Source organism: Lates calcarifer, unplaced genomic scaffold (genome assembly GCF_001640805.2).
Source record: "Lates calcarifer isolate ASB-BC8 unplaced genomic scaffold, TLL_Latcal_v3 _unitig_1992_quiver_1536, whole genome shotgun sequence".
NCBI classification, from domain to species: domain Eukaryota; kingdom Metazoa; phylum Chordata; class Actinopteri; family Centropomidae; genus Lates; species Lates calcarifer.
Window position 1 is genome coordinate 3,597 of NW_026115903.1, and position 23,912 is coordinate 27,508.

General features: G+C 43.8%; 4 protein-coding genes across 4 annotated transcripts; 2 read left to right on the forward strand and 2 right to left on the reverse strand.

Moving 5' to 3' along the window:
- Positions 1–2,590: 2,590 nt before the first annotated feature.
- LOC108891578 (renalase) lies at positions 2,591–8,287 on the reverse strand. The gene is made up of 7 exons (XM_018688761.2): positions 7,989–8,287; positions 7,515–7,620; positions 7,138–7,280; positions 6,897–7,055; positions 4,093–4,270; positions 3,832–4,006; positions 2,591–3,729 (listed from the first exon to the last, which is right to left on the reverse strand). Exons 1-7 carry the CDS (start codon positions 8,104–8,106, stop codon positions 3,577–3,579), a joined length of 1,032 nt encoding a protein of 343 aa, XP_018544277.1. The 5' UTR covers positions 8,107–8,287; the 3' UTR covers positions 2,591–3,576.
- Positions 8,288–8,566: 279 nt separating this feature from the next.
- On the forward strand, positions 8,567–14,117 carry LOC108891577 (lysosomal acid lipase/cholesteryl ester hydrolase). The gene is made up of 11 exons (XM_018688759.2): positions 8,567–8,729; positions 9,248–9,374; positions 10,310–10,421; positions 10,767–10,965; positions 11,041–11,150; positions 11,235–11,371; positions 11,718–11,864; positions 12,042–12,113; positions 12,205–12,273; positions 12,493–12,603; positions 12,714–14,117. The coding sequence occupies exons 2-11, from the start codon at positions 9,252–9,254 to the stop codon at positions 12,834–12,836; spliced, it is 1,203 nt and encodes a 400-aa protein (XP_018544275.1). The 5' UTR covers positions 8,567–8,729; positions 9,248–9,251; the 3' UTR covers positions 12,837–14,117.
- Positions 14,118–15,237: 1,120 nt separating this feature from the next.
- Positions 15,238–20,051, forward strand: LOC108891579 (lysosomal acid lipase/cholesteryl ester hydrolase). The gene is made up of 11 exons (XM_018688762.2): positions 15,238–15,309; positions 15,946–16,075; positions 16,570–16,681; positions 17,027–17,225; positions 17,301–17,410; positions 17,495–17,631; positions 17,788–17,934; positions 18,075–18,146; positions 18,375–18,443; positions 18,661–18,771; positions 19,363–20,051. Exons 1-11 carry the CDS (start codon positions 15,302–15,304, stop codon positions 19,483–19,485), a joined length of 1,218 nt encoding a protein of 405 aa, XP_018544278.1. The 5' UTR covers positions 15,238–15,301; the 3' UTR covers positions 19,486–20,051.
- On the reverse strand, positions 20,052–22,718 carry LOC108891580 (ankyrin repeat domain-containing protein 22). Its single transcript, XM_018688763.2, has 6 exons — positions 22,614–22,718; positions 21,289–21,480; positions 21,096–21,203; positions 20,644–20,721; positions 20,457–20,555; positions 20,052–20,359 (listed from the first exon to the last, which is right to left on the reverse strand). The coding sequence occupies exons 1-6, from the start codon at positions 22,632–22,634 to the stop codon at positions 20,282–20,284; spliced, it is 576 nt and encodes a 191-aa protein (XP_018544279.1). The 5' UTR covers positions 22,635–22,718; the 3' UTR covers positions 20,052–20,281.
- Positions 22,719–23,912: the final 1,194 nt, after the last annotated feature.

The window sequence follows — 23,912 nt, forward strand, 5'->3', positions numbered from 1 at the left end:
GGTTTTACGTTGGCGTTAAGAGTGAAATCAGTCATTTTTCCTCTGAAGACAATGACAATTTATTTTGAATTTGAATCTGTAAAGGAACCTTGAACTTGGATTAGGTGTTGTATGCCTGACAAATACAACTCTGAATTAACTTTTAACCTCCAACAATCAGATTTAACATCAACAGTTTCACACTTTACTCAAAGTCCTGTTCCTTCAGTGAGAAAGCTGCTTCGTTTTGTCTGTTGAGTCAACAAGATGATGCTTCAACTCTTTTCTGTTTACATCTCATCACCAAACCTGCCAAAATGAAGCTCAGACTGATGTTTTATTTTTTAATTTTTGGTCTGTTTTTCTGTTATTTTTGGATTTGACAAGGTAAACATGGTCCATGTTCATGTTCTTTCTTTGTTTTTGCCTCAAGGTGCGGTCACATTAGCCCTCCAGTCAACAAAACTGCCCTGCACTCAGACCCGTTGTCCGTCTGTGAGTGTCATATTGTACAAGAACTTCACTAGAATAACTGAATACATGTTTCAAAAGTCAGTGCATCAGTGTTTGTATTGGCTCAATGTGCAAATTCAAAGGTGGAGGGTGAAGTCCCAAGTGTGAGGCCAAAGATTGCACCAAAGGAGGAAATTCATTCCTGAATTTATCATTTTGGTCTTTTGTTGAGGTGAACAGGGGATGGAGTATTTGCAGGGTGGGAGGTGTCATGTGACCGTACTTGTATTTGGAGTCAACAACAGTTTTCTGCTTCTTGACAATTCCTGACAGTTCTTCAGAGCCAAGTACACGAACCACATCTGTCGGTCAGAAGCATAGATATAGCACATCACCTGTTGCCTCCTGTGCGCTGACGCCCGATCCACAAATATATTGAAATAGAAAATATTTCAATCCCAGTTGGATCTTTTTTGGTGTTTAAAAATGATCACCACAGCTACAACAATGAGCTAACATTTCAGAATGATTGACAGCTGACTGTTCACTAAGCCCTCCACTGCTTTCCGTCCAATTTTCAGTAGACTAAAGAATTTTGTTTAGATTTTTTCAGTAACTAGCTAGCTAACTAAGCTAACGTTAGTTTAATGTGTCAATTTAAGAAAGACAGTCTCCTGTTGACTCTTTAAAAACTCTTTAAAATAGTAAAACTAAAACTGACTCAATGGATTCATGCGACCATGCCAGCACCCTGAAGCTAAAGCTAACTGCTAACGATTATGAAAGTGTAACTTTATTCAAACATAAATGTTTTTAGCAGCTTTACTTGAAGACCAGTTTGTATTTTCACACATTAAGTTTTGACCTGTTTGGCAGATGTAACCGCCTCAGAAACATTGGCAGGAGTTGTTGGAAAGTTCACTCCAAGACTCAACTGGGAGATTGAATCCGAAATCCGGAATAATGTTCCCGTACTGTCCCAACAGGTGGATTTGGAATCAGTTCTGAAGTGACTGAACCAGACTTTGTGACAGATGTGGTTTTGTGCTTGGCTCTGACCCTCCTTTGTCATTTCATCTGTTTGGAGAGTGTCATTGTGTCGTTCAGGTTTCAGCTCAGTGGTCCACAGTGTTTCTGTTCATGATGGTGATTTTGTTTGTGTTCATTTTTTTATCGGGTATTGATTTTGTTTTTCACTCAGTCAACAGACAAACAGAAAACTCTACAGATACCGGCCTGTATCACCATGGAAAACAACATTTCATGTTAAACTGACTCCCCACCCCCAGTTCTTTTATTCTCTCCCTCCTTGTTTTATAATGAAATAAAAACACTGTAAAGGTGAATAAACTATTTATAAACAGCTGTTGTTGTCTGTGATGGTTTGAAATTTATTTTAACCACAACTCTCTTCAGTCTTACGGTGTGTTCACCCAGTGAACCCTCCTATCAACATGCTACAGGGTTTTACAGGGTGTCCTGTAAGGCTAAGGAGAATAAAGCTGGTCTTAGCCAGCAATCTTTGCCCAGCTAAGGTGAAAATAGACAATCATAGCTAGCTATTGTCACTGTGTTTGAGCAGCACAGAAAAGGACTGACGACTGAAACATGAAGATGTGGACTCATAGCAGGAAACACCCTGTTAAACCCAGAGCTTATATCAGGGGGACCTACTTTTACCAGCCAGTGCTAACATTAGTTAGGTTAGCTAGCTAACGTTAGCACCCACTGGTGTCAAACTTCAAATTTCGTCAACCACCTTTAAGCCAAGGGAGTCACAGAGCCAAATTAATGTCAGCACAGTGGAACAGATGGCAACTTACTGCTGTCTAACACTTCACGCAAAGTCTCTGGAATCAAGAGTCTTTACACTAATACAGCACGATCTCTGTATAAAAAAAGCTTATGATGTGGCAAAATGGCTTATAACCTGCCATCTTTGGTTCCAACTGGGAACCAACCTTTTGAGTTCCAAATCAATTTATTTTTGGTTGAAATTCCCTGAACAGTTCGAAACTAGGTGCAGAACTTGGAGAGAACCTGCTCCATGTTGGTGGAGAAGGTTTATCTGAGGTGACCATGAACGTCTGAACCACGTTTCATCAGATTTCATCCAGTAGTTGTTGAGACGTTTCAGTGGAGCAACCATGAACCTGGAGAAGCTAAACAACATTTATATTTATTGTTATTTTAGAGTGGACAGAGGGAGAAACACCTCGTTTGAGCTTCTGTACGATCGCTGCTCTGAAACAACACGTGTTCAAACACACGGTTTACATCACAGAGTGTGATCAATCAATGACTTGGCAGAAATGATAATCACTTCCCCCACAATGCACTGCAGCAGCACTACTGAGCGTGCTCCAAACGACTGGAGAACAGGCAGGAAAAATTAGGTCACACACACACTCATACACACTCAGTGAGCCTTGTGGGCACCAAACCATAACTAATTCTGTCTTATCTGCTGCTATAAAAAGATCAAAGAAAGTGAAAAGCAGCAGAGAAACCACCAACCAGCAGCTTCTTCACTCCGTCTGTCAGCTCTGACTTTGTCCTCAAACTACTCCTCAGCATGTAAATATATCAGTTATACAGGAATCAGATTTACAACACGTTTTAAATTTATGTTATATTATAAATGAACATCTCTGACATTCAGGCTGCTGAATCAGCCAATCAGCTCCTGCTAGATCTGGAGTTTTAAATCTGGTGTCTGTGGCAACTGTTAGCGATGAGTTTTACATCAACAAGCAATGATCAGTTTGCCAGAGCCAAAGAGGTTAGCGGCTGTAGTGACGGAGACGGAGTAAGCTACAGTGGCTAGGAACAAAACAGTCTTTATACTGAGCTCGATTATGTTAAACCAGGTTTAAATTAACCAGAGTTAAACAAAATTTAACTTCAGCCACAGTTAATTTGGGTTTAAGTTAATCTTTAAAGCTCAGACAAACAAATACCTTCTGATAAAGACAAAACAGTGAAATACAAACAATTACTGAAACATTTAATTAATCACTTCATTCAACTCTTAACCCTTGTCGTTAACCTATTGATGATGCCTATTGATCATTAATAGTATCAGGTCAGATCTTCCTGTTGGGCCCTGAAACTCGTCCACAGCTTTGACGACTTCCTGTGACGTCATAGTGAGGCCTTCAGCACACTGAGCACGCTCAGTGCAGACTCCACGCAGCCGTCAAAGTTGGAGTGACTGAAGGCGTCGCCGCCGCAGACGAGCAGTGGCCGGTCGAGGATGGTCATCTGACCCGGACAGTCCGGCACGGAGGTCAGCACCTGCAGGACGGAGGGGAGGGGTTGTGAACCAAACGCTCCCTCACTCAGAGGAGTTCAGGGTCAGTGGGATTTCTCAGGACTGTACCCCCTATGATGACTCACCTGAGAGTACCTCCACTTCTGACACTTGATGCTGATTGGCTGAGGCAGATCAGGAAGCAGTTTGTGGAGCTCCTGTAAGATGATTGGCTGGATGTCCTCCTTGTCTCGCTCCAGGTGCTCAAGGCCAAATGGGACGCTGGTGTGGACGACGAGGGACGGACCGAGACCGGGGCATCTGAACGAACACAAACACGGACAAACACTGGATCATGGTCCTGTTGTTAGAGACAGATAGGTGAGCAGACTGACAGGTGAGCAGACTGACCTGTGTTGCGTTTGCGGGAGTCCACAGCGACGTAGCAGACGCAGGGGTTGTCGGTGACATATCGAGCCACCCAGGGGAAACTGAAAACGATGTCTGGAGGGAAGAAGAGAGCGACGGCGAAACGAGACGAGTACACAACTCCGTCTAACTGCTGCCTCTGCTGGACAGACAGCACTGACAGACAGACAGACAGAGACAGTTCAGTACAACTGTGACAGCTCATTTACCAGGCAGGAGGTCTACGACTCTGCCCAGCTGCATTTTGGGAAATGTAGCTTGACCTGTGCCCAAGACTAACCCTCTGTCAAGATACAGGACGTGGATTTACACAAACCTCTGTAGTTGCAGACACTCGTTAACAACCGGCTTTATAGTTACAAGTTACAGTTTTTAAATGAATGAAGAAAAAAAAAGATTGACGCTAGTGGGTGCTAATGTTAGCCAGCTAACCTAGCTAACGTTAGCAGGTTCCCCTGATATAAGCTCTGGGTTTACAGGGTGTTTCTTCCTTTTCTTGAGTCCACATCTTCATGTTTCAGTTGTCAGTCCTTTTCTGTGCTGCTCAAAACTAGAGAAAATAGCTTGTGTCTGTTTTCACTTTAGCTGGGTGAAGATATCTCGCAAAAACCAGCTTTAGTCACCTCAACTGAGCAGCACAGAAAAGAACTGAAAACTGAAAACAAGAAACACCCTGTAAAACCCAGAGCTAATGGTTCGTTCCACTTACATCAGCCATCAGAACTGAGAGAGACATCTCCTGAGTTGACGGTGTCCAGTTGAGAAGTCAGAAAAACATGGACGCTTGCAGAAAGTGTTTGTTGTTGTTTCTCTGTCAGAAAATCAGATCAGATCTGCTCCTGAAGAACAGCTGAGCTGTTAACGTTGGAGTTTAACACAAACTCTTCAGAACGTTGTTAAAAGGACGTTCACATTTCAAACCTGGAACATTAAGCCATGAAGGTGAACTGATTCAGACGTATCTCAGACTAGCTGTTGTTAGCAACAGTTGCTAACAACATTCTACAAACAGCGTAGCAACATGTCCACAGATAAAACTTGAACAGTTCTCTGTGTCTGACTGACTTCATGTGAAACTAATGAGACTGAGCTGCTATAAACAGGAACATTAGCAGAGTTCACTGCTGTTGATGAGGAGCAGCCATCTTGGATTCTGATGTTGGGGTTGGTGGGGCTGCTCTGACTTCAGGAGGGGTTCAGGTTCAAACTTCTGACTGGGAACTCAGAAATCCAGACTTCAGAGAAGAACTTGAACACAGCATGATATCAGGGGTACGTTTACCAACAGGTACTAGCGATAGCTAGGTTAGCTGGCTAATGTTAGCTCCTGCCACCGTCAAACTTTAACAACTGTAACTGTAACTTATCATCAGCCATTTCCTCTTCTCTTTCTCGTCACAGTGAAAGAGAAGAGGATTTATTGACGGCAGTGAAACAACTCCACTAATTTTAAACCTCTCATCAGCATCATCTCTCTCTTTTCTCTGCAGACCTTAGAAACAGCTTCTTCATGATTCAGATTCCTGACACACACACACACACACACACACAGTGTATCTAATAATAACCTGAGTGTGTGTGTGTGTCTCAGCAGAGAGGAAATGGGCGCTGTCCCCTGTCAGCCAATCAGACGAGCTGAAGATGACATCACCATAATCTAGAGAGATGCACACATGTGGAGGAGCCTTTGTCTGCAGCAGGCAGGAGCGCGCGCGTGCGCGCACACACACACACGCACACACACAAAATCTAGAAAGTTCTGCAGCTTTTAAGAAGTGTGTGTTAACCATCAACCAATCAGAGAGCAGGAGAGTGATTTACCATCAGAGTGTGTATTGATCCTGTGTGTGTGTGTGTGATCTGACAGTTTCCAGGTCTAAACTCTCTGCAGGAGGAGGAAGTAGTCATCCCCTCGTCAAAGTAAAAGCTCTGACAAACACTCAGTCCTGCTCTCTGCTGGTCTGGGATCAGGTTTAGGATTCAGGGTCTGAATATCTTCATAAAATGATAAATATCCGGCTTTTTAAATAAAGTTTTCAAGGTAAAACCCCATTAATATGAGCAATAATCAATTAAATTGAATCAATAACAGTGGATTTAAAGTCACAGCAGCTGGACTTGAGCCCTCTGCCCCCGTGTGGTGAAACTACGTCACTACAGCCATGTATCACTGTGTACAGTTACCTGCCATCAAAAATACAAGAACTTCAGAGCTCAGTTTAACATGGCAGTCTATGGGACTGTGGGTCAGCGCTCTCTGTGTTTGGAGGAGATTTATTCACAAACTGTGAGTCATGTGACAATGGGAGTCACACTGGGTGAGAGAGGACACATTTCTCTACGTCTTCATATAGAAAGTGTCTGTGTAGGTTGGAAACTGGGGGAATTAAAAGAGGTTTGAATCAGATTTTTATGGTAAAATGTTCAGAGGTGACAGTTAGAGTGATGATGTCACACAGTCTAACTCTGAACATTCCGTGCAATACACACCCATTATAAACTCTGACACGGTAAAAAATAAAACCATAACATTTAAACTGTGATTTCATTAAAACTATAACAGCTATCAACATGAAGATTTAACTGAAAACAGGCTCAGGTCATGTGACCTGTTTAAAGTTTCAACCATGTTTCTATGTGAAAGTATGAGGAAATAATGTGGCTCCAAAGAGGGCTGGGTTTGATTTTTCACAACAGCTTCCATTCATTTTCAATGGGAACTTTTTCGCGATCAGACCCTGGTTACCATGGTTACCACACAGGTAAGATCAGTGAGTCTCACATTGTCCCACGTCTCCCTGCAGCTGCAGGATCTGAGGGACCGGCATTGTCAGGACCACCGCATCGAACGTCTCGCTGCTTCCTGCCTTCCTCTGGACCTCCCATGATGCACCGCGGCGGTACAGGCCGGTCACGTGATGCTCAAAGAACAACTCAGCTCCTGACGCAGAAACAAGAATCAATTTTTAACCGACCGCTGAGTCCAGATCAGTTTATGACCAGGTGGACAGGTAGGTGTTTACCTGACTCAGACAGGAAGTGCTTGACCACACTGCACATGCCCAGTGGCGTCATGTAGTTCTTGCTGTCGTCTTTCTGCCTCAGACCTTCGATCAGACCGTGGAAAGGCTGCAGGACGCCGGACGACAGCAGCTCAGAGTAGAAACTGAAACAAACACACACACACACACACACACACACACACACACACACACACACACACACAGTGAGACCTTCACAATAAAAGCCCAACAAGGTTCAAGAGTAATGAATTCTTGGAAAGAATTCTGAATGGAGTTTGGTGTGTTTGTTACAGCCACAGCACTTCCTGCTCCAGAAGGAGAAGAGGATCATGGGTAATTATTAGCATTTTGCAGTGCTAGAGGCAGGTGTGTCGTACCTGTGGTGTGACTGAGCATAGGCCGGCGTGGCAGTGATGTACTGAGCGCCGAGATCAGCCGAGTGAGACGAAGGGTTGGGAGGACGACTGGTGGACATTCTGCCTCCTGGGGGGGGGCGACAGAGAGAGAGGTTCAGTTCTCTGTTAACCAGTAATAAAGACTTACCTGGTGACACTTTGCCCAGAACCAAACTCCATTATAAATTTGACTGTTTTTACAAGTTTAGAGAGTTTAAGAGTTAGAACTGGACGCCTCAGTCTTGACTGACACCGCAGCGGACCAATAGCAATCAGTGGACATTTTCCTGAATTTAAGTGGGTTTCATTGATCATTTCTGAGCCGGATTAAGCAGAACAGTCTGCTGATGAAGAACCAGTCTTCGGTTCTGTTCTGGTGTGACGCTGTGCTGCTCTGAGCTCCGGAACATTAAATTCTAAGATTTTTGAACGGAGTTCTGACTGTAGCAGACTCACCTGAGCCCCTCGCTTTGTCCCACACCACTATCTGGACTTTATTCTGCAGCTCTCTCCTCAGCAGACATGCGCACAGGCTGCCTGTTAGACCGGCTCCGACGATCAAAACCCGGGACATTTTAGCACGGAACCGCAACAGCCGTGCTAACGCTACAAAACTGAACTTAACCCGGGTTTACCCGTTCCAGCCCAGCATGTCTTTGGGTCCAGAGCTGCAGAAGTTAAACCCGCCTCCTGTGTTATAAAACGGCTGAAAGTTGGTGGGCCAACAAAAACTATCCCGGGATTCTGAACGGTGTCAAGATAACCGGGATAAACACGGAATATCCGGCTGAGATTTTCAGAATAAACATCGTGTCTCTGTTAAATAAAAGAGGACGTGAAATAAAACAAGTTTATAATAAAATGAATCAGTTAAACTTTATATTTCACGAAGGTCATCGGTATTTTTAAACTATATTTTCTATTTATTATTTTGTTTTATTCATTTTCTCTTTTTGTCTCCGCACTCGTCGTTTCCGGTCTCTGTTCCGTTTCTGTTTCCGGTCTCTGATGATTCGATCAGGGAGGAAATTCGATCAGAAGTGAATCGATCAACAGAAAACAAAGGGTTAATACCTCTGACCAATCACAGAGGAGACTCTCCCTCTGACGTCACAGTCCCTCTTCCGCCCCGTTCAGGGAAAAAGAGAAACGGTCAGGTGACCAGCTCAGTCAGGGAGCAACGGGGCGCGCGGGCAGGTGAGTTTCCCGACGTTATTACCGAGTTGTTGACTGTTTATTACCTGTGACTGGTTCAACCGGAGCTGCTGCTGAGGTCAAAGGTCAAAGAAACATTAACAGAAAACAGGTTCTAAACAGACTGAAAACAGAAGCAAACAGCAACAACAGGTTTACAACAGGATGATTCTGACTGAAAACACACCGAAAATAACTGTAACAACCAGGCAGTCAACAGGCTGAACAGCAGGTTTATAACAGGAGAAAGGCAGGAAACGTGATGTAAATGTTTAGGTTTGTGTTTTCAGTTTGATGAAACCAGAGATAAAGATGCAGCATCAAACATCATCATCATCAGACTCTTCATTAGTCACATGATCATCAGCTGCTTCAATCAGCCTCTTTCAGTTTTCACAGGAACAAATATTTTAGCTTTTTACCAGAAAATCAAGTTTTACTGATGTTTTATAACGAACCATGAACACATCGCTCTGACTCTGTGTGTGTGTGTGTGTGTGTGTGTGTGTGTGTGTGTTCAGACAGATGATGTTGTGTGTTGTGGTGTGTGCGCTCTTCCTCTGTGGCGTCCATGCTGGACCGACCGATGTCCACCGACGCTTCCATAAACTACAGCAGAGGCTGGACCCTGAAGTGCACATGAACATTGTGAGTAAACACACCTCAGGTAACGTTCAGGTGACGTTTAGGTAACATTCAGGACTCTGATGTTATCAGCTGAAACTCAGAACATCCAGACTCTGTTTGTTCAGTAAAGACACACAGGTCAAAGGTCAGACTCCAGGATCTTCACCTGGATCCTGGTTCAGACCTGGAACAGGAACAGGAAGTTACTGATTATTGATTAGTGTGTCAGAGCTGCTGAAACTCCGGTCACATGTTAACGCTGCAGAGTCATTGAGGTATTTTTATACCGCAGCTCTGACTCGCAGGAAGACTTCTCCTTTTCTGAAACATCCAGATGTTTCCAACTCATTTCTCATCCAATCAGCAGTCAGCCTCACCGACCACATTCACCTCAGTTCAGTCATTAATTTATCCCAGATAAAGGTGACGACAATTAAAGACGACAACACAATGCAGGAAGAACAACAGTAAGGGCTGCACAGGGGCAGAAAAGTTCCAGTAAATTTCCAGAAACTTTCCAGGTCGTAACAACAGGTTAAAAACCAGAACTAAAGCAGGCAGAAAACCTGAGAGAAATATGACATTAAAAGGTTAAAAAGTAGACTGGGATCAGGCTGATTCTGACTGAAAACAAACTGTAATAACCAGGCAGTAAAGAGGCCGAACTGCAGGTTTATAACGGGAAAAAATCAGACAAAACAGGTTGTAAATATGGCATAAACAATATAAAAACATTTTGTCCTTGATGTTCAAGTTACAGTGCGAAGGAGGTGAGAACAGATCAGATACTCTGACGGGTTTTGATGTTTCAGAAGGTGAAACGAACGAGTGAAAACATTGTGTTGTTATTGGTGCTGATTCTTAAATCGACTAAAATCTAAATGGAGTTTGGTAAAGAAGGAAACCTCAATGATTCTAACTGATGCTTTGTCTTTTTGTTTTCTCTGTGAGTTCAGTCCGAGATCATCCGGCGGTGGGGGTACCCTGCAGAGGAACACGAGGTCCTGACGGAGGACGGGTACATCCTGACCGTCAACAGGATCCCACAGGGACTCAGATGCTCTGCAGGTCTGTGAAGACCACTTGGTGCAGAATTCTGGTCCTGATCCAACAGGAAGCGGAAACTTTCACTTCCTTCTTTCAAACTGTGTCAGAGTTCAGTTCAGGTCAGGATCAGACAGAACAGAGTCCTGGTCTGGGTCCAGGTTAAACAAACTGAGATAAAAGAGAGTCCCAGGACCTGGTCCTGGACTCTGAGACCAGAAGGAAGAAGCTACTTCCTGTTTCTTTATTTAAACAGCTGAACTTTACTGTGAAAGGACAGATCACATGACAGAAGTTAAAGCTCTTTAAAAACAGACTCTTCATTCTGGTTCTGAGTCTTCAGCAGGTTCTGGTCTCTGTGTGCTGCAGGTCCGAGGCCGGCGGTGTTTCTCCAACATGGCCTCCTGGCCGCCGGCAGTAACTGGATCACCAACCTGCCGAACTCCAGTCTGGGATACGTGCTTGCCGACGCCGGATACGACGTGTGGATGGGAAACAGCCGAGGAAACACCTGGTCCAGGAAACACCAGACCCTCAAACCAGACCAGGAGGACTTCTGGAGGTTCAGGTACAAAACACCTGTCTGACATCACCTGTCTGACATCACAGCACCTGTCTGAGACCTGTCCTCCTGTGTGTGTAGTCATGATGAGATGGCTCTGAAGGATCTTCCAGCTGTTATAAACTACATCCTGAAGGTGACGGGACAGGAACAGATCTACTACATCGGACACTCTCAGGGAACCACCATAGGTAACACACAGTATCAAAGTACTGTAGTAACTTGGACCATCACTGTAACTTACTGTAACTGTAACAGTCTCTCTTATTTCCCAGCATTCATAGCATTCTCCACGCTGCCTGATCTGGCCAGTAAGATCAAGCTGTTCTTCGGTTTGGCTCCTGTAGCGACTGTCGCCTTCACCAGCAGCCCCATGACCAAACTGTCCATCCTGCCAGACTTCCTCATCTGGGTAAGACCTGATCACCTGTTAACGAGCTATTAATACACCTGCTAACAAGCTATTAATACACCTGCTAACAAGCTATTAATACACCTGCTAACAAGCTATTAATACACCTGCTAACAAGCTATTAATACACCTGCTAACAAGCTATTAATACACCTGCTAACAAGCTATTAATACACCTGTTAACGAGCTATTAACACTCACCAACAAGTTTTCACAAGCTGCCTGTTTCTAGATTTATTGACAGTGTATTGATGGTGTATTGATGGCGTATTGATGGTGTATTGATGGTGTATTGATGGTGTATTGATGGTGTATTAACAGTGTGATTGGTGTCGTCCCGCTGTAGGACCTGTTTGGAAGGCGGGACTTCCTGCCTCAGAGTTACATGATCGAGTGGTTTGCTGAACACGTGTGTGCGAAGCAGGTTCTCAGCGAGCTGTGTGGAAACATCTTCTTCATTCTCTGTGGCTTCGACGAGAAAAACCTCAACGTGGTTCGTATCTAGTGACAGTATTTAAAGATTGCCAACACATCCTCAGCCACCAGGGGGCGATCCAGATGTTTTAGCTTCACCTACTCGGAGCTGTCATATCGGCCATCTTTAATTCATGAAGTAAACACTGAGTATATGAGTCTTGACTTTATTAATAATAATATTTGTGTGTTCCAGACTCGGACTCCGGTCTACACCACACACTGTCCTGCTGGGACCTCAGTCCAGAACATGGTCCACTGGGCCCAGGTAACAAACACACATTTAATCTGAGGTTCAAAGTTGAATGATGTTTTCTGTCTTTATTTACTGTTTACCTGCGTCATCGTTGTTGTTTCAGGCGGTTCACAAAGGGAAACTGATGGCGTTTGACTTTGGAGCTGCAGGAAACATGAAACACTACAACCAGGTGAGACTGAACCAGGGCACGTCACAGTCGAGTCCTTCTGAGACCTGAACCTGAATCTCTGTAAGAACCAGGTTCAGTCTTTTATGACCAGAGTCTCAGTCTTCAGAGAGGTTTTTGCTCAGGTCCAGATGTTTTTGTTTCCGCTGCAGCAGGTGATCAGATCAGGTGTTCTGGTCATGTGATCATTTCTCTGCTTCTTGTCTCTGTGTCCCGCCTCAGTCCACTCCCCCTGAGTACCACGTCCAGGACATGAAGGTTCCCACCGCTCTGTTTTCAGGGGGACAGGATACGCTGGCAGACCCCAAAGATGTGGCTGTCCTCCTCACTCAGGTGAGTCCTCTGGTCCAGTGTGACCACAGCAGCACCTGGTGGACACCAGAGGAACTGCAGCTCTGAGCATCCTCATGATGATAGTAAGTAACACCTGTCTGTCTGTGCAGGTGCCGAACCTGGTCTTCCATCAGGAGATTAAACACTGGGATCATCTGGATTTTATCTGGGGTCTGGATGCTCCTGAGCAGATGTTTCCCTCCATCCTTAAGCTGCTGCAGGAGCATCGTTAGACAGGAAAAGGAAACACCAGCAGACTCTGTGTGGCCGTGGTCGCAGCAAAGCACTAAAGGATAACTCTGCGACTTTTTGAACCTCGGTATCAATCAAGCTGCTGCAAAGTAATCAAAGTCCCTCCACTAAAGTTCTTGTTTTTACCACTGACAGCCTCAGATTGTTCTTCTCAGTGTTTGACAACATTATGACAGGATTCCTACAGAGACAGAGCTTTTTATTAAAGAGGAAGATCCTGTTAGTTTAACCAGAAACATCTCTATATATCACTACCAGACTCCACTGACAGAAACAGGGATTTTACTGGGAGCTACTAATACACCTGTGAACGAGCTATCTGATAGTGTGTTTGTGTTACTGTGTAACTTTCAGTGGTGGAAGAAGTAATCAGATACTTTACTGAAGTAAAAGTACCACACAGTAACACAGACACACTAACAGATGGAGGCAGTGGTATTCCAGCAGCTCCCAGTAAAATCCCTGTTTTTGTCAATGGAGTCTGGTAGTGATATATAGAGATGTTTCTGGTTGAACTGACAGGATCTGACTCTTAAATAAAAGGTCTTGTGTCTGAGTGTCTGAATGTTTGAGTTGAAGTGTGGCTGTTGGAAGCAGCTGGTGTTCACCTGCTGTGGTTCAACAACACAATCTGTACTGTGAACTGGTTTTAACTTGACACCTGTGAACTGAACTGGTTTTATTGGTTTTAAACAGATAGTAAAACACAGCTGGAAAATACGTCTTCACAGGAAAGCTTAGAACAAATATTGAACATGAACAGACAGTTGTTAGAAAGTAGACTGTAGTCTGTTGTAAACCTGTTACCTATCACATGTGTATATACTGATTATAAATGATGAATACGGGGCCTCAAAGTGTCACCATTTTATTGTCTGTTTCATTTTTCAAACCGGCCGGACCAATGTCGCATATTTTACTGTTGTGTGTAATGAGTCTTACTCTGTATAAACCTGTGTGTGTTTGCTGCCTTATAACTGAAATGTTTTTTACATTCTAAGCTAAAAAAATTGGCTCATGCTAACGTTAGCATGTTAGCATCAGAATCATGGATAACTTTCATTGGTTTTTCAAGCATTAGGCCTCGAGAAATAACTCATTTTCAGAGGGAATTGGAGAGCAGCGTCCAATCAGGTGGCTTGAATTGTGGTGGGCGGGGCTAAATGTCTGACATTGGCTTAAATGTGATTTCCACAACATTTTAATCATTGATTTTAAAACTGTTTTTATTGAACTGTGCAATAAATATAAAAGATAAACAACATGAGAGTGTGACTTTTATTTCAGTTTTATTAATAACCAGAAACAAGTTTGATTTCTATGTCAATGACGGTCTCATCGTCGTAGAATGTGTGGACACAGCCATCAAACTAGTGAGAGAAGCAAAAAGTGTGTCCAAAAGGGAGATTACACCTCTACAAGTTCATTCCCAATAGAAGCAGTGGAGTCGATTCCAGACAGTGAAGGAGCCGGTGGAGTTCAAGATGTGGACCTTACAGCGTCTCGAGATAACTTCTGTTGTGAATTGGCGCTATATAAATAAAATTTGACTTGACTTTTGACTTGACTTAATTCTGATTAACTCCCAGCACAAACCTTAGTGGTGAACAGCCAAATCTTCTTTAAGGTCGTCCTGGGTAAGAAACCAACAACGCAGCAGGAATCCTCTGTACTACAGCCTCTGACGAAGCTTTTCCAGCAGAAATAAAGTCACAATGGGAAAGGTGGCTGAAGGTCCAGAGAACTATCACTTTTCGTATGTGAGAAGCCACGGGTACGGTTGGCGTTCACAAGTATTTTTGGACAGACTCTGGTTGTCTTGGGCTACGTTAAAAATGAGGCCCAAAGATTTCATATTTTTGTTGCTGGTTGAGTCAAGAGAATCAAAGAAGAGGCGACTGATCCAGCACAGTGGTATTATGTTGACATTGATCAAAATCTAGCGTGTTGCATCTCTAGAGGCGTCAAAGTGGCAGAGGTGATTGGTTCAGATTGGTTCTGAAAATGGCACACAGCAGTGAAGGTTGTTGCCTGCATCCAGAAACTTGCACAAAGAATCAAAACAGCAAAACAAATAAATGTTGAAGACAGAAGAAAGGACAGTACGGTAAAATCAACACAATCATACTTCCTATGAAAACCTCTGTCCTTCCACCAGGAAAATTTGTTGCATAAAAAGAAAACACTGGGATAAATATGAAGATTAGAAATGTATGTATTTATTTATATATTTATCTTGCCCCCCCTTCTGTTCCCACGCTGACTGTATCTGGTCTCTGATGATTTGATCAGGGAGGAAATCAATTAAGAAAAAACAAAAAAATGAATAACCTCAGACCAATCACAGAGGGGTTCTTCCCTCTGACATCACAGCCTCTTTATTCAGCCCAATCAGGAAAATAAAATCAGTCAAGTGAAGCAGTTCAGTCAGAAATCATCAGAACGCATGGACAGGTGAGTTTCCTGACGTTAATAATGTGTTGTTGACTGTTTGTTACTGCATTAGGTAACAGGTTGTAACATGAGATTATGAAAGAGTGAAAAACAGATCAAAACCAGGTAGAAAACCTGAGAGAAACATAATATCAAATGGTTATAAGCAGGCTGGAAACAGGTGGTAACAACAGGTACAAATCAGGCTGATTCTAACTGAAAACAAACAGAAAATAAGTGTAATAACCAGGCAGTAAACAGGCTGAACTTGAGGTTTGTAAAAGGAGAAAAACAGGCAGAAAACCTGATGTAAGCAGGTTTAAACCAGGTCATAACAACAGTTTAAAACTGAAGAAAAACAGACCAACATCAGCTTCATTCGCTCAAGATCAGACTCAGGTCACTGAGCTGTTGGAGCTTCAGGTTTTACCTGTAAAATGTTTTAATGAAGAAGAAACTGAACGATTTAAATCAAAGATGAACAGGTTCAGGTTTGAACATGAAGTCAGTTTTCTTCAGGCTGATGAAACACGAGCTAAAGATCCTGCTGACGCTCATCAAACAACACTTCCTCATTCATTCATCAGTCAGACCGTTCATCTGTGTCACATGATCTTCAGCTGTTTCAGTGAAGTGTGTGTGTGTGTGTGTGTTCAGACAGATGATGCTGTGTGTTGTGGTTTGTGCGCTCGTCCTCTGTGGCGTCGTCCACGCCAGAACTCCCGATGCCCACCAGTGCCCTGAAAAACCACAGCTGAGGCTGGACCCTGAAGTGGACATGAACATTGTGAGTAAACACAGCTCAGGTGACGTTCAGGTTACTCTGTTCGTTCAGAGGTCAGAGGTCAGGCTCCTGGATCTTTACATGTTTGTGTCCCACCCCCATCGTTCCTCTTAAAAACCTCAAGTTGGACCTTTGACGTGACATAAAGAGCATTTTTAGACCAGACAAGACTTCTTCTTTTTTATTATCACTTTGTTTGTATCTGTTTCTCATTGTTTCTGTGAACAGTCAGTTTTACATCCTGGTTCTTTGTTTATTGGTATCACATCTAAATCATTTAAGTCATTTCTATTTATTTATATCTCCTCTGTATAAACAGGTGTGCTCACACCTGCACCTTCACTTGACAGAGACCAATATACAGTCGATGATAAAACAAATTAAAGTTATTGGTGCTGATTCTTAAATCGACTAAAATCTAAATGGAGTTTGGTAAAGAAGGAAACCTCAGTGATTCTAACTGATGCTTTGTCTTTTTGTTTTCTCTGTGAGTTCAGTCCGAGATCATCCGGCGGTGGGGGTACCCTGCAGAGGAACACGAGGTCCTGACGGAGGACGGGTACATCCTGACCGTCAACAGGATCCCACAGGGACTCAGATGCTCTGCAGGTCTGTGAAGACCACTTGGTGCAGGATTCTGGTCCTGATCCAACAGGAAGCGGAAACTTTCACTTCCTTCTTTCAAACTGTGTCAGAGTTCAGTTCAGGTCAGGATCAGACAGAACAGAGTCCTGGTCTGGGTCCAGGTTAAACAAACTGAGATAAAAGAGAGTCCCAGGACCTGGTCCTGGACTCTGAGACCAGAAGGAAGAAGCTACTTCCTGTTTCTTTATTTAAACAGCTGAACTTTACTGTGAAAGGACAGATCACATGACAGAAGTTAAAGCTCTTTAAAAACAGACTCTTCATTCTGGTTCTGAGTCTTCAGCAGGTTCTGGTCTCTGTGTGCTGCAGGTCCGAGGCCGGCGGTGTTTCTCCAACATGGCCTCCTGGCCGCCGGCAGTAACTGGATCACCAACCTGCCGAACTCCAGTCTGGGATACGTGCTTGCCGACGCCGGATACGACGTGTGGATGGGAAACAGCCGAGGAAACACCTGGTCCAGGAAACACCAGACCCTCAAACCAGACCAGGAGGACTTCTGGAGGTTCAGGTACAAAACACCTGTCTGACATCACCTGTCTGACATCACAGCACCTGTCTGAGACCTGTCCTCCTGTGTGTGTAGTCATGATGAGATGGCTCTGAAGGATCTTCCAGCTGTTATAAACTACATCCTGAAGGTGACGGGACAGGAACAGATCTACTACATTGGACACTCTCAGGGAACCACCATAGGTAACACACAGTATCAAAGTACTGTAGTAACTTGGACCATTACTGTAACTTACTGTAACTGTAACAGTCTCTCTTATTTCCCAGCATTCATAGCATTCTCCACGCTGCCTGATCTGGCCAGTAAGATCAAGCTGTTCTTCGGTTTGGCTCCTGTAGCGACTGCTGGCTCTGCCACCAGCCCCGTGGCCAAACTGTCCAAACTACCGGACTGCGTCACCTGGGTAAGACCTGATCACCTGCTAACAAGTTATTAATACATGATACTTGGTTGTGTCTCTGTTCTTTGTTTAATTGGTGTATTGATTGTGGAGATATTGTTGTGTATTGATGATATATTGATAACAAATTGATGATGAATTTGGTGTCGTCCCCTGTAGACGGTGTTTGGTAGGCGGGACTTCCTGCCTCAGAGTCACATGATCAAGTGGCTCGCTGAACACGTGTGTGGGTGTCGGTGTCTCAATAAGCTGTGTGGAAACCTCTTCTTTGTCCTCTGTGGGTGGGACGAGAAAAACCTCAACATGGTTCGTATTAAGCAACTGTCAATAAAGATGGCCGACACATGTCCACTTCCTCCCACTGGGGTGGAGCCAAAGTATAGAAGTCCCGTCCATACTCGTGACTTCAAACCACCAACATTTTTATAACATCCTCTGTATTCCAGACTCGGACTCCGGTCTACACCACACACTATCCTGCTGGGACCTCAGTCCAGAACATGGTCCACTGGGCCCAGGTAACAAACACACATTTAATCTTACTGTATGTGTGAGGACCAGGTCTTCTCTGACACTGGGTGATAACGACAGGATTGGTATCAATATATTAACTATTGACTTTGTTTAGTTTTTAATCCCAGTAAGACTCAAATCATTCATTCGACCTGAGGCCCAAAGTTTTATGTCTCTGATTTTTATTTACTGTTTGGTTATTTGGGTTGTTGTTGTTGTTGTTGTTGTTTCAGGCACTTCGTGGAGGGAAACTGATGGCGTTTGACTTTGGAGCTGCAGGAAACATGAAACACTACAACCAGGTGAGACTGAACCAGGACACGTCAGTCGAGTCCCTCTGAGACCTGAACCTGAATCTCTGTAAGAACCAGGTTCAGTCTTTTATGACCAGAGTCTCAGTCCTCAGGGAGGTTTTTGCTCAGGTCCAGATGTTTTTGTTTCCGCTGCAGCAGGTGATCAGATCAGGTGTTCTGGTCATGTGATCATTTCTCTGCTTCCTGTCTCTGTGTCCCGCCTCAGTCCACTCCCCCTGAGTACCACGTCCAGGACATGAAGGTTCCCACCGCTCTGTTTTCAGGGGGACAGGATACGCTGGCAGACCCCAAAGATGTGGCTGTCCTCCTCACTCAGGTGAGTCCTCTGGTCCAGTGTGACCACAGCAGCACCTGGTGGACACCAGAGGAACTGCAGCTCTGAGCACCGGCCACTTCATTAGGTACACCTGCTCACCTGTTCAGCTGCTCAGCTGCTCGTTAACACAGGTATCTAATCAGCCAATCACAGGGCAGCAGCTCAGTGTGTTTAGTCCTGTAGACCTGCTGAAGTTCAGACTGAGCATCAGACTGAGGAGGAAAGGTGATTTCAGAGACTTTGGGAGATTTCCTCGTCTCACTTTGGGCTCCTCAGCACCAACTGAGCCTCATTTAAAGTCCACAGCCGACCTGAGGACTGATGCTGACCATGTCCATCCCTTTATGACCACAGTGAACCATCTTCAATATGAACCAAACTCTCTGAGGAAGGTTTCCTTTGGTGAATCAATGACATGAAGAGTTAAAGGGTCCAACCTGGAACTAACGAGGTGTACCTAATAAAGTGAGCTGTGTGTGGCCGTTTAAACAGAAGTCTGTTCTCATCAGATTAAATCCATGATGCAGGTCTGAGGAGTCACTTTAATCACAGTGATTACTGATTAGGAGTAACACCTGTCTGTCTGTGCAGGTGCCGAACCTGGTCTTCCATCAGGAGATTAAACACTGGGATCATCTGGATTTTATCTGGGGTCTGGATGCTCCTGAGCAGATGTTTCCCTCCATCCTTAAGCTGCTGCAGGAGCATCGTTAGAGCTCAGCTGGTTTCAGTCAAAAAACACTGATTCTACTTTTGATCCTGGGTATTGATCGAGCTGCTGCAAAGTAATCAAATACTGCAATGTAATCAAAATACATCCCCTACAGTTCTTGTTTTTACCACTGACAGACTCAGATTGTTCTTCTCAGTGTCTGACAACATTATGACAGGATTCCTACAGAGACAGAGCTTTTTATTAAAGAGGAAGATCCTGTTAGTTTAACCAGAAACATCTCTATATATCACTACCAGACTCCATTGACAGAAACAGGGATTTTACAGAGCAGAACACAATAATAGTAAAAAATGAGACAATGTGGCTCATGCTAACATTAGCATGTTAGCATCAGAAACATGGAAAACTGTGATTAGTTTTTCAAGCATTAGTCCTCGAGTAAAAAAATTTGTTCAGAGGGAAGTGGAGAGCAGCGTCCAATCACGTGGCTTGAATTGATTACATTTGTTATTTTGGCTTTAATGTGATTTTTATGACATTTTAATCATTAATTTTAAACCATTTTCTTAGTAAACTGGCCAATAAACATAAATGATGAACAGCATGAGAATGTGACAGTTTTTATTAATAACCAGATAAAACAAGAAGAAACAATTTAATCTGAAATGTTTTACCTTCTTATCCACAAACACACACGTTCATGCTCACTGATGATGGTTTTAATCTCATGTTCGGTACAGAGCGGGGGTGGGGTGGGGGGCTAGCCTAGCTTAGCACAAAGACCTGAAGCTGGGGGAAACTGTTAGCTCCGTTAGTCTGTCCTCTCGTCCTCCATCACTGGGTCTTCTTCAGCATGTAGACGATCTTGTTGAACCTCAGTCTGGTGGCGATGTCCAACGGTGTCTCTCCGTCCTGTACCAGAAAACAGAGACAGGGTTCAGACCTGTGGCGTCTCGTCTGGGGTCACAGACAGAGACAGTGCTGCATTCATGGCCACATTCATACGTACGTTATTCTTGACCTTGGTGTTGGCGTTCTTGTCGAGCAGCAGAGGGACCAGGCGGTGACTCTTCCTCTTACAGACGTAGTGAAGTGCAGTGTTTCCTTTCTACACAAACACAGGAAACACATCGTCCAGAAAACTTTCAGAATAAAACCCCAGTGAAGTTAAACTCTGAACAGGAAGTAAATCTCACGTAGTCGACAGCGTTGACGTTGACTTTGCTGCTCAGCACGGCCTCCATCAGAGCCACGTTCTGCCTCTGCTTCTGTAACTACAACACAAGAGCAACGAGTAAAAACAGGTTCATTGAAAGTTTCCTGAGAGGAACTTAAAGTGGCGACAGACATCCTGATCTCAGAGCCCTGATAAAGAGTAAAACACCTGCTTGTGTTAATAAGCAGCAGGTTTTGTTACTGACATCTGTGAATGAATGAGGAAAGATTCCTGTCCTTTGTGCTGTAAATCAAACCTTTATTTTACCATGAAAAGTCACAGCAGGTGGCAGAAAGAGAGGCTGAACCATGATGGCGATGGCGTCATTATTCTACGTCTTATTTACTTCATGATGAGAAGTTAAAACTACGAATTTGTCTGTTGCCACTTCAAATCTTTAGGGTAAAGTAACGAGCTGTAAAGAGAGCGTACCATGAGGAAGTATCCGAGCAGCAGGATGGGCATCAGGATGGAGATCATCAGATAATCCAGCAGAGAGAAGCCTCTCTTGGACACATAGTGGAGACAGGTCCTGTGTTTCTGAGACAGAGACACAGTCAATAAAGTTTACCTGAATCTGAAACAGATGAACGAGCTCAGTGACAGTAATGTCAGGTGAAAGCACCTTATTGGTCAGGTGGACGTCGGCACGGTTGTCCAGCAGGTATTTGACTACCCTCAGGTTGCCGCGGCGACAGGCGGCGATGAGGGGCGTGTCCCCGTTGTACTTCTCCCGGACGTTCAGGCTGCTCGGGTCGTTGCTCAGGATGTGGTAGAGCTGATGGATGTCTCCGTCGTATGCTGACTGACAGGCCGGCTGGGGGGGGGGGGGTCGACAGACAGATAATCTAAATAAACCATTTTATCTAGTTTGCTCATGTTATCGCACATATTTGTGCCTCTACCAGACTCCACTGACAAAAACAGGGATTTAACCAAGAGCTGCTGGAATACCACTGCCTCCAAGTAAAAGTACCACACAGTAACACAGACACACTAACAGATGGAGGCAGTGGTATTCCAGCAGTTGCTGGTTAAATTCCTGTTTTTGTCAATGGAGTCTGGTATTGATATACAGAGATGTTTTATAAGCCTCTTATCCATTATAAGCACCTGAATATATTATTTTCAATTACTTTAAACACTAATACACTTGAACCTGTGACCCCTGACCTCTGAACTTTACCCTCAGACCTCTACACTGACTTCCTGTTTGTCTAAGATTTTATAATACTGCCACTGTCTCACCAAAGTAAAAGTGTTAAACAAGTATTTCAACTTCTCTGAAAAAAACCAGTTCCATGAACTGAATCATAAGGAAACAGGTCAGAGGACTTTTCTCTGTTGTCTCTGACAGAAATCTACAGTTTGACTCCTCAGTTATTTCAGATATTCCAGGTTTGGATCATGTTTTCTCTCCACATGTTGATGGTTTCCAGCTGAAGCCTGAAGTCTGGCTGCTGATCAGAGGAGATGAAACTCAGCTGAGGCTGCAGGTATTTTCATCCTCAGGTTAACGTTCATATTCTTATTATTTTCTAAATGTCAGATCAGGTTTATAAAACATCATATGTCCGTCACTGATCCTGCTTCAGTAAAATTAAACTCAAACTGAACTTTTACTGTCGCCAAAAACAGCTCTGACGTCAGAAGGTGTTTCAGGTACAGTACAGGTACCGCACAGCTGCAGTAAAAGTACTGAGAAAATGTACTTAGTTACTTTCCACCACTTCTCACACAAACAAATCTTTACTCTGCTCCTGAGTGTTTCTACCTGAACGTCTCTAACACCTGCGCAGCGTCACAGTGAAGCTGTGTTGGTTTGGTCTCGCGCTGGACTACTACTCACCTGTCCAGACCGGAAGAGGGTTCTATAAAAACGTCAGATTAAGGAAAATAAAATCAACTGATTAAAGATTAAAGCAGTTTCTGAGACAGAGGTCTTCTTACCTCGGAGTAAACCAGACCCATGTCGACCGGCTCGAACACACCTGGATACGTCAACACCCCAACATCGTCAGCAAACTCACTTCCGGTCTCACATTTCAAAATAAAAGAAACAGCAAGCGCTCGAATCAGTTTGTTTTCTCACTGACACAGATTTGTATCTTATTCTTCAAAATGATAAGTTCAAAACAACAAAAACTTAAAATTTAAAACCTAGTGGTGGTAAAATTTCACTTCAATTTCAACTCGAAAATTTCTGAGTTTCCACTGCAGATCAACGAGGAGGGAACAGAACAGATGAGCTAAGCTAAGCTAGCTTGGCTATGCTAGCTGGATGGGGATTTTGGCTGTTTTAAAAGTTTTATTTGATTTATTCACAGGTCTGAGCACAGAGACAGACGTTTCTTCAGCAAGGACAAACCAAGTGTTTCTACCTCTGCAGGTGGTTCTGATCCCAGATTGGTCCGGACTCATGTCAACTAGAAACTCAACACAAAGCCCAAAGAAAAACTAAAGAACAAAACACAAAAATGAAACAAATGAACTTCAGAAAAACAAACTAAACTAAATCAAAGAGATGTTAGAACGGTTTGATGCCACTTCCTTCAGAATGTCTGCTTTTATTTTGTAGTCAAACATCTCCTACTTCCTGTCTCTGCTCATTTGACTTTGCTGGGTTTGACAGATCAAACCTGAAGTGACAGAAACTCCGTTTGAATGTTTCCTCTGGGTTCTCCTCATGTTTCAGACTCAGACTGTTTGAGTTTGGTCGCTGAACTTTGACTTGATGTTTTCATTGGATTCAACTTCCTGTCTGTTCCTGACCTGAGGTCTACTGATCAGAGACAAGCTGACACAGGAAGAGTTTAACAGCTGGAATCAGCCTGAAGCAAAATCAAACAGGATCAGACTGAGTCACAGTGAGCTGTTGATCACAGGTTTATATGAATAATAACGACTAAGACACATTGACATCTGGACAACCAGTCAGGTTCAGAGGTTTTATTTCCACTGATCCTGTCTTCACGTCAGGTTGAACCTTCCTCAGCTTCATCTCTGTTTCTTAAAGGTTTAATGTGTCACATTCAGAAAACCCTTGTTTCGTTGTTGCTGACACCGGTGGTCATTCAGTGAACTGCACTCAACTTCCTGTTGCAAACATTCTGGGTTTCAGCCAAAAACGGTGACGTAACAAAGATCATCACGTTAACAGACGAGGAAAAGATTCACTGTTAGTTTGACTATAAAATACATTTGACTCTTGGGGTTAAAACATCGTGTGGAGAGCAGTCCATCTGTCTG

Bases quoted from the DNA above. Each gene is read 5' to 3' on its own strand.
- LOC108891577 (XM_018688759.2), top strand. From the start codon at position 9,252: ATGATGTTGTGTGTTGTGGTGTGTGCGCTCTTCCTCTGTGGCGTCCAT. The intron at 10,966-11,040 runs GTACAAAACACC...CTGTGTGTGTAG, and splicing joins GAGGACTTCTGGAGGTTCAG to TCATGATGAGATGGCTCTGA. The intron at 12,604-12,713 runs GTGAGTCCTCTG...CTGTCTGTGCAG, and splicing joins TGGCTGTCCTCCTCACTCAG to GTGCCGAACCTGGTCTTCCA.
- LOC108891580 (XM_018688763.2), bottom strand. From the start codon at position 22,634: ATGGGTCTGGTTTACTCCGAG. The intron at 21,204-21,288 runs GTGCTTTCACCT...TCTCTGTCTCAG, and splicing joins ACGTCCACCTGACCAATAAG to AAACACAGGACCTGTCTCCA. The intron at 20,556-20,643 runs GTGAGATTTACT...GTGTTTGTGTAG, and splicing joins ACGTCAACGCTGTCGACTAC to AAAGGAAACACTGCACTTCA.
- LOC108891579 (XM_018688762.2), top strand. The intron at 16,682-17,026 runs GTCTGTGAAGAC...TGTGTGCTGCAG, and splicing joins GGGACTCAGATGCTCTGCAG to GTCCGAGGCCGGCGGTGTTT. The intron at 17,935-18,074 runs GTTCGTATTAAG...TCTGTATTCCAG, and splicing joins ACGAGAAAAACCTCAACATG to ACTCGGACTCCGGTCTACAC.
- LOC108891578 (XM_018688761.2), bottom strand. From the start codon at position 8,106: ATGTCCCGGGTTTTGATCGTCGGAGCCGGTCTAACAGGCAGCCTGTGC. The intron at 7,621-7,988 runs GTGAGTCTGCTA...GCCCCCCCCCAG, and splicing joins GGACAAAGCGAGGGGCTCAG to GAGGCAGAATGTCCACCAGT. The intron at 3,730-3,831 runs GTGAGTCATCAT...TCCGTCCTGCAG, and splicing joins AGAAGTGGAGGTACTCTCAG to GTGCTGACCTCCGTGCCGGA.